General features: G+C 32.9%; 1 protein-coding gene across 1 annotated transcript; it reads left to right on the top strand.

The window, feature by feature from the left end:
• The first annotated feature begins 9,062 nt into the window (after window positions 1-9,062).
• LOC147402583 (transcription factor MYB108-like) lies at window positions 9,063-10,830 on the top strand. Its single transcript, XM_086444281.1, has 3 exons — window positions 9,063-9,293; window positions 9,630-9,759; window positions 9,851-10,830. The coding sequence occupies exons 1-3, from the start codon at window positions 9,137-9,139 to the stop codon at window positions 10,428-10,430; spliced, it is 867 nt and encodes a 288-aa protein (XP_086300407.1). The 5' UTR covers window positions 9,063-9,136; the 3' UTR covers window positions 10,431-10,830.
• Window positions 10,831-15,929: the final 5,099 nt, after the last annotated feature.

Below are 15,929 nucleotides of genomic sequence, written 5' to 3'. Positions count from 1 at the left end.
TTGTCTTTGGATACTGCATTCCAATAGATAGAATCACCAATCAAGTTGATTTTGCATGTTTAGGTCAAACAGATTGGTGGGTCAAACATTCAAGTGTAAGTGGACTAACCTAAGCCCAATAGGCTCAATCAAAGCCCAACTCAACCCGAAATTGAGCATGGAGTTGCACCATAGAAATCGCTGTGGTTAAGTTCCGAATAATTTAGCACGAATTTTTTTTTATTTTTGGTACAAAATTCAATTTTGAAAGTGTATTTATTGCACTTTAACGTGTGCCCTTAGGGCACATGTAACCCAGACCCAATTATCTAATGGACGATAAAATCAAGTGGAAAAAGAAATTTCTCGCGAAAAGAAGAGAAGTTGAAGAGATATGATGAGAATAATGTCATATACCCTCCGTACAGAAGTGTAACCGGTAATAAGCGGTGGAGTTTGAGTTGTCGAAGCAATGTGAGATGAGGCAAGCAAGGCTACGTCTGGAGACCCGAAGAGATAAGAGTTACTTTTGTTTTTGTTCGAGTGTACCCCTTCCGCCTCCTTTTGGGGAGTAAGGACTCGGTCAAAAGTCTTCTAGAATCACTTTTTTGTTTTCTAAAGCACAAAAATCAAACCTTATATTAAAATAATTTCAGCTAAATAATGGTGCTTAAAGTTAAACTTTTATCTCTCAACTAATAAAGCCATTAAGCGACTCTTCATTCAATCTATTTATTTATTATTTGGGATAAATTCTCAAATAATTTCCAAATTTTTAAAAATACCAAAAACGTTATATGTGTTGACGCAACTATCACATAATTGTCAATATTACATGATGTCTTTATTAATATTAACAACATTACGAAATATCAAAAAAAAATTATAATTATTTGAGAACTTACCCTTTTATTTTTAGGTAATCATTTTTCAGAATCATTAACTTGGAGATTTGAATTCATAAGTAATGGTAATTATGATGTTTTTTGATAGAAATTTAATCGATTCATTGGAAAATAAAAATGCTAAATTGACTTCCTATGAATCCAACTTTGAAGTGGTCGAGTCGCTTTAAAATTTTCGAGGAACCTTCCTCGTAACGTGACACATGAATTTCTAAGAGAATTCTACCAAAATTTTGAAGTAGGATGGTTGCTTCAAAGTTTTTTTCTTTTTTCACTTCCTACACCACTACCTTCAATGCTACACTGACATGGAGGTGTATACGGAGCCATAGATTATTTTCCCTGAGATACAAGTGAAAGCATCTATGGTTCCATGCACACCACCATGTCAATGGTGTTGAATGCAATGTTCTAGGAAGTCAGTATAGAACACAGTGTTGTTGAAATTAAGCTCTTGTCATAAACTTAAAAAAAAAAAAAAAAAATCAAAATACTAGAAATTTATTTTGTAAATTATATTTTCAATGGAATATTTTCAAGAAAAATCTATTGTAACCACCAGATGGGTGGTCGAGTGGTAGCACTTCAAGGTCAAGGGGTGTGCTCCTCCTATGATCTCAAGTTCAATTCCCACCGACTACTAATATCAGTGGCCACGGAACGCAGGATTAAAAATCCTATTTCACAAGCCTTGTTCGGGGAGGAGGGAATAGTTGGTGCGCGCAAACTGGCCCAAATACCCTTCTAATAAAAAAAAATCTATTATTATAAGATTTATTATAATTTTATGAAAAAATAATATATTATTACATTTGAAATTATTCCCACCGGCTACTAATATCAATGGCCACGGATCGCAGGATTAAAAATCCTATTTCGCAAGCCTTGTGCGGGGAGGAGGGAATAGTTGGTGTGCGCAAACTGGCCCAAATACCCTTCTAATAAAAAAAAAATCTATTATTAAAAGATTTATTATAATTTTATGAAAAAATAATATATTATTACATTTGAAATTAAATTTGCATTCGCTTGTCCTGTTTGTTTAATGTAATCACTTTCCATTGCCAAAAAATTCTTGAGTGTATTTGATGATTGAAACCTTTTGATTTTTTGTGACAAAGATTAAAAATTCAAGTAGGAACTCAATTTTATAATTCCAAAGGTCATCCACATTATATTTCGATCGCAAGGATAAGTCAAAAACGAAAATATTTTATTTGTTTACAAATTAAAGTCTTGCAAGAAGCATCTATTCTATGAAGGAAATTATTAGGTTGGGATGCAATAATTTCTTTTTATTTACATTAGTGTTAAAAGATCATTTTGTGAAAGTTCAAATACATTCCCTAAAAAAAAATTATTTGTAAAGAGTAAAATCAGTATTAGACACGTGGTGTAAATAAGACGAATATTGATAATCGATCATACAATAATTAATGCATATCTCGATCATTGATATATCCTTGAGTAGATTTTTGGTTAAGATTGTAATTTTATAAAAAAATAGAAAGTTTCCTAAATTGACTGAAGAATATCTATTTCTAGATAAGGATAGATTTTATAGAGAATCCTGATTTATTTGACTTTTCTTTTAGGATTTGTCTCTCTATCTATATAAGGGGGTTCTTAGGAGCAAAAGAAGAAGATGAGAGGAGGTTATGGTTTGTAAATCTTGTAATGGCTTGAAGAATAGTGTAATGGCTCTTCGGAGCCTAGGGACGTAGTTTGATTTTTGAACAAACCCCGTAAATTAATTTTGCTTCTTGTCTTCTCTCTCTCTCTTCCTTCTCTTTGGTTATTTTTTTGTATGATTTTTTTATCATTAGAGTGCAAACAAAACAATGAAGATCGATTATTAAGGATAAATCTCGAGAAATCGATGACATTTGTGATTTTACCTCTACAAATAAGCGTCGTCTATGGGAATGAATCAAGAACACTCATGAAAACCACAAGGTGGGATCAAATGAGAACCGCTTTTAAGATGATCTCAATCTACATTGAAGACTATGGTATGTGCTCTTAATAGTTAAAAGAAATTGACGGGTAGGGCAAATCGATGAACGATGGGGGAATTTTTGACACCCTATTGGGTTCTGATTTGATTGTTAAATTCTTTGGTCGGCATGGGTTTAATCAGATCAAAAGTAGTGGCATATCAAGAAATAATAGGTAACGATTGAATTGTATCGCTATGGTGGTGACGATCGGTTAGTCATAATCAATTTAGAGTCTCTATCATGAATTGGTTGTACAAGGTGATACGTTAATGTTGTTCTGGGATAACAGTCATTGGAAGATGCACGAAAGATAGAAACGTGAAGATTACGAAATAAAGTTTGCAAGGAATAAAAAATATCAATACATAAGGTAAAAAGGTAAAGGTAATGCTATTGATACTACCAAGGTATTCTAACATGACTATGAGAAATGTATGATGTACAGAAAGGGAAAAAGTAAAATGCATCTAAGGGTGAGAATATAGTCAGGGATATTATTGATATGACCAAGTATATGTGTCATTCATGTATTACACGTGAGAATGTTCATAGGAAGGAGTAAAAATTTATGGGGTGTTATCACCAGACCACTTTGGATATGGCTAGGCTTCTGTGGGAGTAATTGGCATTGGGATATACTCCTCGGATGACATACATCATAGGGAGATCACCAATTCTAATCGATTAGTGCCAACTAGCAAAAGTTGACTTGGTATGCCCAGACCTTCCCGGTTTCTGCTCATGATGATTGGTTTATACACAACATGGAGATATAAAATAAGATATGTTTTAATTTAAGTCATGAACTTGGATGAGTCACAAGATTCCGCTAAGTCGAGCTTATCTTCAAGAATTTGATCAAGTCAGGAGACTACGTCAAATCACGTGACTAAATTGGGGGCTAATAATCACGTTATATTCTGTGTAGGTGCTATTGTTTTTTAGTGTTGTTTAAAAGTTATAGGTTGCAAGGGCAGAGTTGGGCCTCATTGCGGGTCAAAAGTCTTCATGACCTCACTTTGTCTTAAGTGGCAAAACAATAAGTTGGGCCTTTTGGGGGGTCTGAGGTTTTCATGACTCCGTTCTATCTTGAGTGGCAGAGCAATAGATTGGGCCCCTTTGAGGGTTAGAGGTTTTCATGATCATATTATGTCCTGAATGGTAGAGCAATGAATTGAGCCCTTTGAGGGTTAGAGGTTTTCATGATCATATTATGTCCTGAATGGTAGAGCAATGAGTTGAGCCCTTTGAGGGTTAGAGGTTTTCATGACCGTATTATGTCCTGAATGGTAGAGCAATGAATTGAGCCCTTTTGGGGGTTAGAGGTCTTCATGACGTTGTTTTGTCTTAAGTGGCAGAGCACTATGTTGGGCCTCTTTGGAGGTCAAAGATCTTCATGACCTCGCTTTGTCCTGAATGGCAGAATACTACGTTGGGCTCCTTTGAAGGTTAGAGGTTTTCATGATCTCGCTATGTCTTGAGTGGTAGAGCATAAACTTAGGTCCCTAGTATGGTTGGGTAGACTAAGCAGGATTGTACATGCATAATAGAACAAGATAGATAGAGCATAGCTGGGTCCCTAGTATAGCTGAGTGGGCTAAGTAAGATTGTGCATGCAGAGTAGAACATACTAAACAAAGTAGAGCTGAGTCCCTAGTACAACTGGGTAGACTGAGTAGGACTGTGCATGTAGAGTAGAGCATGCTAGACAGAGCAAAATTGGGTCCCTAGTATAGTTGGGTGAACTGAGTAGGGCTATGCATGTAGAGCATATCAGTGTAAACATAACAAAGCTTGGTGAACTGAGCAGGACTGTGCATGCAGAGTAGAGCAGGGTAGACAAAGCAGAACTGGGTCCCTATTATAGTTGGGTGGACTGAGTAGGACTGTGCAAACAGAACAAAGCTGGATCCCTAGTAAAGCTGGGTTGATTGAACGGGGCTATTTAGATAGAGCAGAGCCTGGTCCCTAGTATAACTGAGTTATGAGTGGCCAAGATATCTTGCATGAAAGAGTAGTTCTGAGTAGCTTAAGAGTCTCGAATGACTAATGTCCCGAGTGACAATTCTATAATGAGAGAATAGGAGCTGAATAACCAATGTGTCTTGAGTAACCACATGATTCTAAGGGACCATCGTTTCCTCAATGGAAGAACAAGGGGCAATATTTTCATAAAACAAAGTGAATGCACGTGAGCAATGTAATATTCTCGTAAGTGGATCTCGGCCTCACCAATCTCCATTGACAAGATGAGAGCTACTTGTAAAGGGTGAAATCGATATTGGACATGTGGTGTAATTAAGACGAATATTGATTATTGATCACACAATAATTAATGCATATCTCGAGGCATTGTTATATCTTTGATTAGATTTTTTATTAAGATTGTAATCTTATCTAGAAATAGAAAGTCTCATAAATTGACTAGAGAATATCTATTTCTAGATAAGAATAAATTTTGTAGAGAATTATGATTTTTTTAACTTTTTTTTTAGGGTTTATCTCTCTATCTATATAGGGGGTTCTTAAGAGTAAAAAAAATGGAAGAGAGAAGGCTAATGTTTGTAAATCTTGTAATGGCTTGAAGAATAGTAGAATGACTCTTCGGAACCTGGAGACATAGTTTGATTTTTTGACGAACCTCGTAAACAAATATTGCTTTTTGTCTTCTCTCTATTTCCCTTCTCTTTGATTATTTTTTTGTATGATTTTTGATCATTTGAATGCAAATAGAACAATGAAGATCAATTGTTAGAGGTAAATCTCGAGGAATCGATGACATCCATGATTTTACCACTACAATATTTAAAAAAAAATTAATGTTTTTTTTGTTAAAAATTAACACTTAAGCTCTCTACGATTCATGATTCACTACGTAATAGTGCTTAAGTAATTGGGATATATGATGTAATCTTTGGTGAAATTTTATCAAATAGAGAAAAAAAAACAAAAAGATATTTACAAATTATTTTAATTATACTGGTTATTATAATGAGTCGTGATAAACGTGACTGACATGAAAAAAACATAGAACCATAGATCTTTTTCTTGGGGATACATAAAGAAAAGATCTAAGGTTCTGTGCCCCTGCCATGTCAGCCGCGTACAAACCACCTATGTGTCACCTCGCTTTTATCATTATTAGTCTATTATAATTCATCCAATTAATAGTCTAACAATGCCAAATGAACATATATTTGCTGGTGAGCAAATATTTTATTTAGGGGATGGCAGCTGTGCAAACCTCAGCAGTAAAATGTGAAAAAACAAGTGTAACTTCTCAGTTCAAATTGGACTTAGGTGTAAGCCAAAGGTCATAGGTATCACGTGCCCATATTTTTTTACGGGAGTCTTTTGAGGTTACTTTGAATTTGTCAAAAAAAATTGTTCTCCTCCTCGCACCTTTGACAATCGCCAAAGAGTAGTCTCAAACTGATGAATCTATGCACTCAAGAGTTGTCCCTATTTCTTCTTAATCCCACGTGGCGCCACTACTTTCTTTATGAATGTTAATTGATCCACCGTCCACTTATAGGCAGTCCAACAAATAAAAAATTGAGTCTTGATAATACGACTTGCCAGGTGGCATACTCAAATGATTTTGTGACATGGATAAGTTCGAATACAATAGATCTATATGCCTCGGGATACACGATTGTATTTTCCCATAAAAAAGTGTATCTCGAGATGTACATATCACATCATGGAGTCATTTGAGTATGCCACCTGATGAGTCATATTATCACGATTCTACAAAATCTGATTGATTGATGATGGTAGCTGTTATCCATCATATTGTTGCATTTTTTTTTTTTTTGACAGACCTTAGGTTATAAGTTCAAAGTGATGAAATAATTTGATTTCTTGTTTAGAATAAAATGGGTCAGATTTTATTTGAAATTCGAGTGATCTGAATTCAAATTTAATGGATTTAGACTCTTGGATTAGACCCAAGTAAAGTATGGGTTGAATTATGCCTCTTGATTCGAGTTGGATATAGATCAATCCTTATATCCGTCTAGATCTGAATGATATATTACTTTAAAAATTATATTATTATGTTTTTCAAAATATCTTTTTTCTACTAGTTTAGTATAATTGAATTCTTATAAAATAAAAGACTTATAATAGTAAAATAATTAAAAAAGAAATATAGTAAAAAAATATTGAATGATATGAATATCCAATCCGAATCAATTAATTTGATCGAGTGAGATCCAGATTTAATGAAAGCATAATGGCTGGGATATGATTTTAGCTAATAGGATCCGACTCAAATTTGGATGTGAATCCAAATTTGAATAAATTTTTTAGATCTAGATATGGATTTACTTAAATCAACATGAACCTGGTCCATTTTAAGCCCTAGGCTCAAGGAGTGGGCCAAGTCAATGGGTCTAAAGTGTCAAGTGTGCGTACATTGCGTGTAAAAACTAAAAACATGGGAGTAAATAACTACCCAACTCTTGTGTGTACAAGAACTAAACTCTCTATTGCACCCTTTAAAGTCTATGGTTCTAACTTCTAAGGTGGCAACACAACTTGTTTGACTGAAATATTTCAAATATGCTTCATTGTTCATGATAAGTTTTTGTCATGAAATTACATCCTTGGAAGTAAAATGATCTTAAACCTTATAGTTAACATGGATTCAAATTCAGGAAATAGAAGTCCTATAGTTTACCCTTGGGTTGGATCATTAATTTCAAAGTTAATAATTCAAATCTTGAAATTTATTTCAAAATATTTAGATTTAAGATCTCGTTCACTTGATCATTTTTTTTTTCGCGTTTGTGATGCAAAATACGACGTAAGCATAAAAATACAAGAAACATATTCTTAAAGAATCATTTTATAATTCGGTCCAAACATAAATCAATCTCTATTTTTTCGCTAAGCAAGTAAAGACATCTTATGTATGAAATATTTTATAAGATTTAGGGAGAATACATATACTATTAAAACTTTGGGAATCTAAAACTTCGAGGACCCATTAGACCATCTATGAAAATAGAATTATGTCCAAACAAGGATAGAATTACAATGGCTAAGAAAAAATTCAATCCCTTCGTATAAACCTTTGACTTCTACCATATTATTTGTTGAGTCGTGATAATTTGACTTCCCACATGGTATACTTAAAATACTCTCCTGACATGCCATGTATTAGTACTATAGATTTTTTGCCTCAGGATACACATATACACATCCCCATAAATATGTGTAGTTGTGTATCTTAAGGCAAAAAGATCTATGGTTCTAGTATAGGAGAGTATTTTGATTATGCCATGTGGCGAGTAAGAAAATCATTACTTTTATGAATCGTGATAAAATGAGTACCTCTCATGACATACTCAATAATTCTTTTGACACGACAAATTCAAGAAACGTAGATATATACTCCTTGAGATACATAAATATATGTTTCTCGAACTTGTGACGTCAGGGAGTTGATTGAGTATGTCACTTGTAGTAATCAGATTATTACGACCCTACTCTTATTTGTTGTCAGGCCTAAACAAACACAATGGTCAACCACCAAATCTCTATTATAATTTCTTTTACTGTCTCCAATACCGCTAACATCAAAATTCCTGATACAAGACCTATCGATAATTAATTTCAAACCAATGTAAACCTGGTTTAAGACCCATAGATACGATCAAATGTAAGAAGAAGTAATCAATTAGACTCTAGAATTGGGTTCTAGAATTAGAATGAAAATCGTCTTTAGTGATCCAAATAAGGTGATGATGACCATTGGCAACGACCATATGAGATCATTAAGTCCAAAGACATAAGTAAACAAGAAAAAAACGCATTTTAAAATAATGAGATATGTGAATTTTTGTTTATTAACTAGGGAAGCAAGTCAAAAACAACCTCAAAGAAATAAATAAATTAATTAAAACGCACTAGTTGGAGAGAACCAGAAGAGTGTTGACCAGAGAAAGGTCAAAGAGTCAAAGTTCAAACGATCTTTATTCTTAGCTGCTGTTTATAACTTAAATTAAATAATTAAACCGTGTTTAAGTGTTTAATTAATATAATCCCACGTGCGTGTGGCGTGTTCTCTTCATTCTCTCACATGTGACCTTTTCAGTCCTATGATCCTGTCCTTTCAATCCCCCTATAAAGAGCCCTCACTTCTCTATCCTTCTCAAAATAACTTTCTCTATCTCTCAATAAAAGTTCTCCATTTCTCTCTCTCTCTCTCTCTCTCAATAAAAGCTCTCCATTTATAAGACAAGAATGGAAGTTAATGGTTTAAATTACATCTCTCCAACACAAATGGAAGAAGAGATGGATCTCAGAAGAGGCCCATGGACTGTTGAAGAAGACCTTCAACTTATCAATTACATTGCCAACCATGGTGAAGGTCGATGGAACTGCCTTGCTCGCTCTGCAGGTAATTAATTAAACATCGATCCTCAGAGTTTAAATTCTTTAATTTCTTCTTTTGTTAAATATTTTGAATCTAGAAATTCTGATTTTAATTCTTCAATTAACCATTAAAGAAAGAATTCCATTGATTTATCTGAAATTTTCGAAATGGGTTTCTAGGAAATTAAAAAAAAGGAGCTACCTTTGGTCATAAAGAATTCAATTTGGAAAACCCCATTAACAGAACAAGTTATAAACTATAAAACCAAAAAAGTTTCCAAAACTTTACCAAATTTTCTAATATGGGTTTTCTAAATATGGTTACTTGCATCTCAAATCTTAACCAAATTCTTCAAAACAGGTCTGAAACGAACTGGAAAAAGTTGCAGATTAAGATGGTTGAACTACTTACGCCCAGATGTTCGACGTGGAAATATCACCCTCGAAGAACAACTTACGATTCTCGAACTCCATACTCGTTGGGGAAATCGGTATAAATTCTCTAAACTCCAACTATTTCTCACAAAATTTTCTCTCTGGGTCTCTTTAATTTGGTCTAATTTGTCTTTATTTCTTCTCTAGGTGGTCGAAAATCGCTCAACACTTACCAGGTAGAACAGATAACGAGATTAAGAACTACTGGAGAACAAGGGTTCAAAAGCACGCGAAACAGCTTCGATGCGACGTTAACAGCAAATTGTTTAAAGATACCATGCGTTATCAATGGATGCCAAGGTTGGTAGAGAGAATCCGGGCAGCAGCAGCTTCTTCGGGCAGCAACACTTCAGCTCACCATCTCAACAACAATCCAGAATTGAAAACGAGTCAGGTGCTGCCCGAAAGCAGTAGCAGTGGAAACAACGACGACTTTGGGGATTCGCACGTGAACCCAAGTTTCGCACGTGAGAATTCTAGCCCGGATGCTTCATCAGTCTCCCCTGTTACAGACCTCACAGATTGTTACTCTCTTCATGCTGATAACAATATTTTTTATAATACCCAAATTACCCACGTTAATTACCCAGATTCCCTAACTAGTCCCTGTGGTTACTTTAATCATGGGTTAGAGTTCCAAGGTACTGAGGAGAACAACACGTGGTTAGGCGGTGAGGGCTCGTGGGACAATTTATGGAATGTCGACGACATGTTTTTCTTGGAGTAAACGAAAGAACAAAATTTTTTTTTTTCTAGAAAAAAAAAAAACGGTGAAAATAGGGGAAAAGAGAGAAAGGATACAATGCGAATTTGTGAAGGGAAAAAGGGTAATTATGGATTTCAATTAGTTTTTTTTTTGAGACAATGTAAGAAAACTTCTATTGCCACACCAACTTAAGTTAATGACACCTTAAGATGTGAGTTAATTCTCAATAATTTACCTATGAATTGGGGTGCCGTTAGCAAAAGTTGGGAAGACAATATAATCTCTCCAATATATTTATTATTGGATTTTCTTTATTTTTTTAATGTTAGAAGATTAACTTTGTACGAAACGACTTTAGAATATATTGATGTATGTTGATATAATATTTTTAATTGAGTAATTATAGTTATTTGGACCACCATTTTATTCTTAATTTGTAAATTTATGCTTTATTTCAATATTTTACTATTTTATCCTTGTCATGGGATTTTGAAATTGGATCATGGGGTTTGAACCAGCTTAAAAATCCTAGACCCGAAGATTGTAAAACAAAAGAAAGCTCTACTAAATAAAACTCCATTGGACACATGGCACTGGCCCATTGACTATAGAATCACACTGTGTTTCAATTGACAACATGTTTGATCCAATGGTTTCAATAATGAGAAATCCATCTCATGTCTCTTTTTCTTTTATTTATGGGTTTTGTTGACGTGTGCCCAGGACACACGTTAAAGTGCAATAAATATACTTTGAAAATTGGAATTTGATGGTATTTTGGTAAAAATACAATAAAAGTCTTAGGGGCATTTTCGATACAAGATCCATTTTCAAAGTGTATTTATTGCACTTAAAGTGTGCCCTTAGGGCACATGTTAACATGCCATTTATTTATAAATTGATATACATTAGTAATTGAAGGTGAATTTTAATCCCAAATTTCAGTATTAATACTCATAGATTTTAACCAATTTAACAAGCTAGCATCATTAGCTCACAAAGGTATGCCCAATTCAAGCAATAAATAAATAATTGAAGCCAATCTATTATTCTATCCGTGTATTGGTCGTGATATATAGATTATGTAGTGACAAATTGACTTTTCATATATGAAAGATATGTCTCATCTTGAAATAAGGCATCATGAGTTATTCGACCGCCTGTGATACCAAGACAAATTATTCTTGATTTAACATTTATGAGATAGGTTCAAATATCCCTTATCCAAATATGATTTTACATTGTAACTGAGTTAACAACACGATCATGCTTATTTAAAATTTTAAAGAGTTATTGAACAGAAATAAAGGGATATTAGTTTTATGAAAAAAATCGAAGCTACTAATTCACTAAGTTATGAAGAAAACGATAATTAAATACTTCACAAATATACGATTTTGCACTTTACCACAAAATCATAACAAAAAAATACATATAAATATCCTATGAATTTTCATCGTGGGCATTGCCAAATAATAGCAAGGACCAGTCATAGTTCACACTGAGCTTTTTCTTTGTTTTCAGGCTGAGGCCTAACAACTTTGGTCACTATACTACTGAAAAAGCTTCTTTAAGTTTATTTACAATTTGAAAACTTAACCCAACACATAAGCTTCTTTAAGTTTTCAGGCTGAGGCCTAACAACTTTGGTCACTATACTACTGAAAAAGCTTCTTTAAGTTTATTTAGAATTTGAAAGCTTAACCCAACACATAATCATCTCCAATATGAGTAATCAATCCCAATTTTGATGATCAATTATTTTTTCTTTGAAGATCAACTCCGTGGTGTTTCTTTGAAAATTATATTAAAAATAAATTAAGATAAAAATCACACAATCCCAATAGTGTAAATATAAAGTTCAGTGATTAAGATTTATACATATCGAGATAATATATATCTTGAAAATATTTAATTGAAGAATAAATATTTTAATTATTAGACCATATTTTTTTCCCGACTCATTTTCCATCTAATAAATTAAATCATAGATGCTCTTTAGATTTTAACTTACCATTTAGAAAAGGTAAAGGTAGAAAAAGAGATCGAAATTCCTATGTAAGAAGAAATAAAAAAAAATTTACCCTCTTTCCATCATCACATTACATGATGGTATATTGAAATAAGTCCGACTAGCCTTACCAAGATAATAAGAAAAAAAGATCTTATTAAATCTCATCCACTGTCTAAAAATCCATCGAGATTCATAATAAAGTTAGAGATTTTTTTTAACGTATCCCGAGGTCTTCTGGAGGTCTTCTTGATAATGGATAAGGCTTAGTAAGGCCTTTTTCTTGGCTAGGTAAGGGGAAAGGGATTCTCTAATGAAATTGACTTAAACAATGAGATCAATTGAACCTTGTGTGCGGAGGAGAGAATGTGAAAGAAAACGTGGTGGCGGCATTTTTGTTGGCCAAGCGTGACCTAAGGTAAAGTAAGTCTCCTCAGTGGTCCTCAGAAGAAGAGGTGTTCAAGTGATTACACGTGGCAATTCTCAAAGTAATAATATATTCTTTTAAGGTTTCCTAGACTGAAGCACTGACAGCCGCAACCCTTGAATCATTGCGATTAAGCTTCTAACACGTTTACATTTAACGGTTATCCAGTTGTACAATCTTCCTCGGTTCGTTTAACTTTGCTGAGGTGAGGTGAGGTGAGGTGGGGGGACCCTCAAATTACTAAAGCGCCTTCACGCCGTCAAACTTTCCTCATTATTTGTCCTACGTGGATTACAATGTGGGACCCATTGAATGTAATTGTCATTTTAATTTGTTATTATTTTCAGTGGGCAACTTAAAATCCAAATGCCTAGTTCGAAAGTTTTAGTTTTTTTATTTTATTTTATTTTATCTATATTTAAAGAGTCAATTTGTCATCACTTCTATTCAATTATATTCGAAGGTGGTGGTGGTTCAAGCATTAAAAGGTTTCGGTTTCCTATCTAAGGTTGATTCTTGGATCTCAAGGTTTAAAAGGATTTTGTTGACTTGTGCTCTAAGTTAAAGTGGAATAAATACACTTTGAAAATTAAATTTTATATAAAAAATTATTTTTTGCCAAAATACTCTTAAATTCTAATTTCCAAAGTATGTTTGTTCCACTTTAACGTGTGCCAATCTATAAAAGAGAAATCACAATATGATGATTGGAGGTTGTGATACCATTTGTTCTAATCAATTCCATGATTCAATGGCATGTTGGTGCCGCATGACATATAAAAAAAAGATAGAGAATTGTCTAAAAATGAAGAAAAAACATTCAACATTCTATTTTGAAATTAAAATTTTTATTTAATTATAACTGACTTAATTACTAAAAAGTATTTTCCATAACGAGAATCCCACTATGTGGAACATAGGGAGTAAGGATTGAATACATAAAATAGATCCACAAGAGAATTTGGCATTAAAAAACAAGTTGGTATGAACCTCTGTTCATGTAAAGTTAATCTTAGTTTTGTCTGGCCATACTTGCTTTCATGCTCAGAACGACACACTGTTTTCATAGTTTTTAGTAGGAACGCAATTTTGTCCAGTTTAAATCGAGAGTCGAACTAAATCGAGAGCTTTGGGGTGATTTGGAACAAGTTGTGGTTAAATTTCGAGTTATGCAAATAAAGAACCGAATCAAATCGATAATCAAATTGAGAACCAAATCCTAATACAATAAACTTCTAGCCCCAATTTACAAGTAGAAAAATCGTGGACCGTCCATTTTTTGTAAACCATTTTTGATGGGGTTAGAAGTTTTGGAATGGGCTGATTTTTGGTGATGATTATCTACTCACTGTAGAGATCATCCTCACCAAAAATCAGCCCATTCCAAAACCACTAACCCATGTTTTGAAAAATGTTTTGCCAAAATGTTTGTCAAAATGTTTGTTGTTGAACATTTCCCTATATAATATATGTATATATATATATATAGTGTGTGTGTGTGTATAATAATTATTATGAATTATTTTAAGAATTAGGACATAGATTATAGATTAGTGACTTGTTCTATGGAAATTTATGTTTATTATATATTTACTTTTTCATTAAAAAAATGTTACTAATAATTTATAGAATATTGGCAACCCATAGAATTGAACCAAACCAAATCAATTTTAATTTGATTTGGGTTAGTTTGATTCCAATGAAATTTGGTTCGATTCTAATTCTTATTTAGTGGAACTAACATATGTCGATTCGGTTTCAATTTTACTTCAAACTACTTGCACCCCTTGTTTTTAGATGTACAAGTGACATGTAGGTGTCTTGTATTTACAAGTAGAAAATATATGACACAATCTATCAACTTGTAATTTCAGATAATATTGCTTTCAAAGGTTCCGAATTTAATTTATTTGAAAAATTATCTATCAGATATTGATGGTTAAATAAGAATGGGAAAGGTTCTCCAATAACTAATATTCAAATTGTGAGTGAATATGGAATTGTTATAGCATAACTAAAAACCCTAATGTGAAAATGCACGTTCTAATAATTTTGAATCTTGACCCAATCTATGACCTGGTTCAAAATCCTAATTTAAGGGTATGAGAAGAAATGAGAATCATTGAATTATGTCAATTGAATATCGAAAAAAATTAAAATAAATGTAAATTAATTCTTATCAATATGGAGAGCATTATCCTAGAATCCAATAAAAACGTCAAGCGTAGTAATACATGTTGGGTACTTATTACATTTAAACAAAATATAATAAAATAAAATAAAATAATTATAAATTTGAATCCTAGATAGCCTAAACAACTAACGAAAAGAAAATAAACTATCCCCGTTGATGATTCTACATCACCAAATTCTAATCGCAATGATCATTATTCTAAAAGTTTTTTTGACAAAGTCGATAAAGCTAAAATTTGTAGGAAAGTTAACACTACACTAGCATCTACACATACATACATAAAAAAGAAATATAAATAAATGATTATGTTATTATCAAGTAACCAAATCATTCTAAAATAATTAATGCATACAGTGATAACTAATTTTCTCACCAGCGTAGTCATAACCATCATTACCGATTTTTCCAATAGTTTGGATAAACTCTCTGTTCCAAAATACGAAACTTTCTTCGAGAGCTTTTAAAGTCTTTCACCTAAGGACATAAGTCCTGACTTGCTCAATTTATTATTCCAAAACGTGTCCATGATTATATAATTTCATATTGATCTTCTAAAAAAAATATTTCATGTAGTTTCAACATAAATATTATGATGATAACTAAAGATTTATCACCGAAATTTATCAGACATTATTCATCGATAGGAACATAAGAAACACATATTCATGTTATATACTTAATTTTTATTTATTACGTATATATAAATAGATGTATCATGAGAACCTACTTTAATCAGTATTGAAATCTACTAATGAAATCCTATTCTTTCTCCTCCATTTTACGTATTCTTGATTTTCTTAAATTTATGACAAAAAATATTCTAAGAGCATAGAAAATTGAGTTGCGTCTAAGGTTCCGTATAGGATGTGGTCGGAAACTCTATTTCTT

Source organism: Akebia trifoliata, chromosome 5 (assembly GCF_017979445.1).
Source record: "Akebia trifoliata isolate Shusen 1 chromosome 5, ASM1797944v1, whole genome shotgun sequence".
Classification (NCBI taxonomy): domain Eukaryota; kingdom Viridiplantae; phylum Streptophyta; class Magnoliopsida; order Ranunculales; family Lardizabalaceae; genus Akebia; species Akebia trifoliata.
This window is presented reverse-complemented; position numbering and strand designations above follow the sequence as displayed.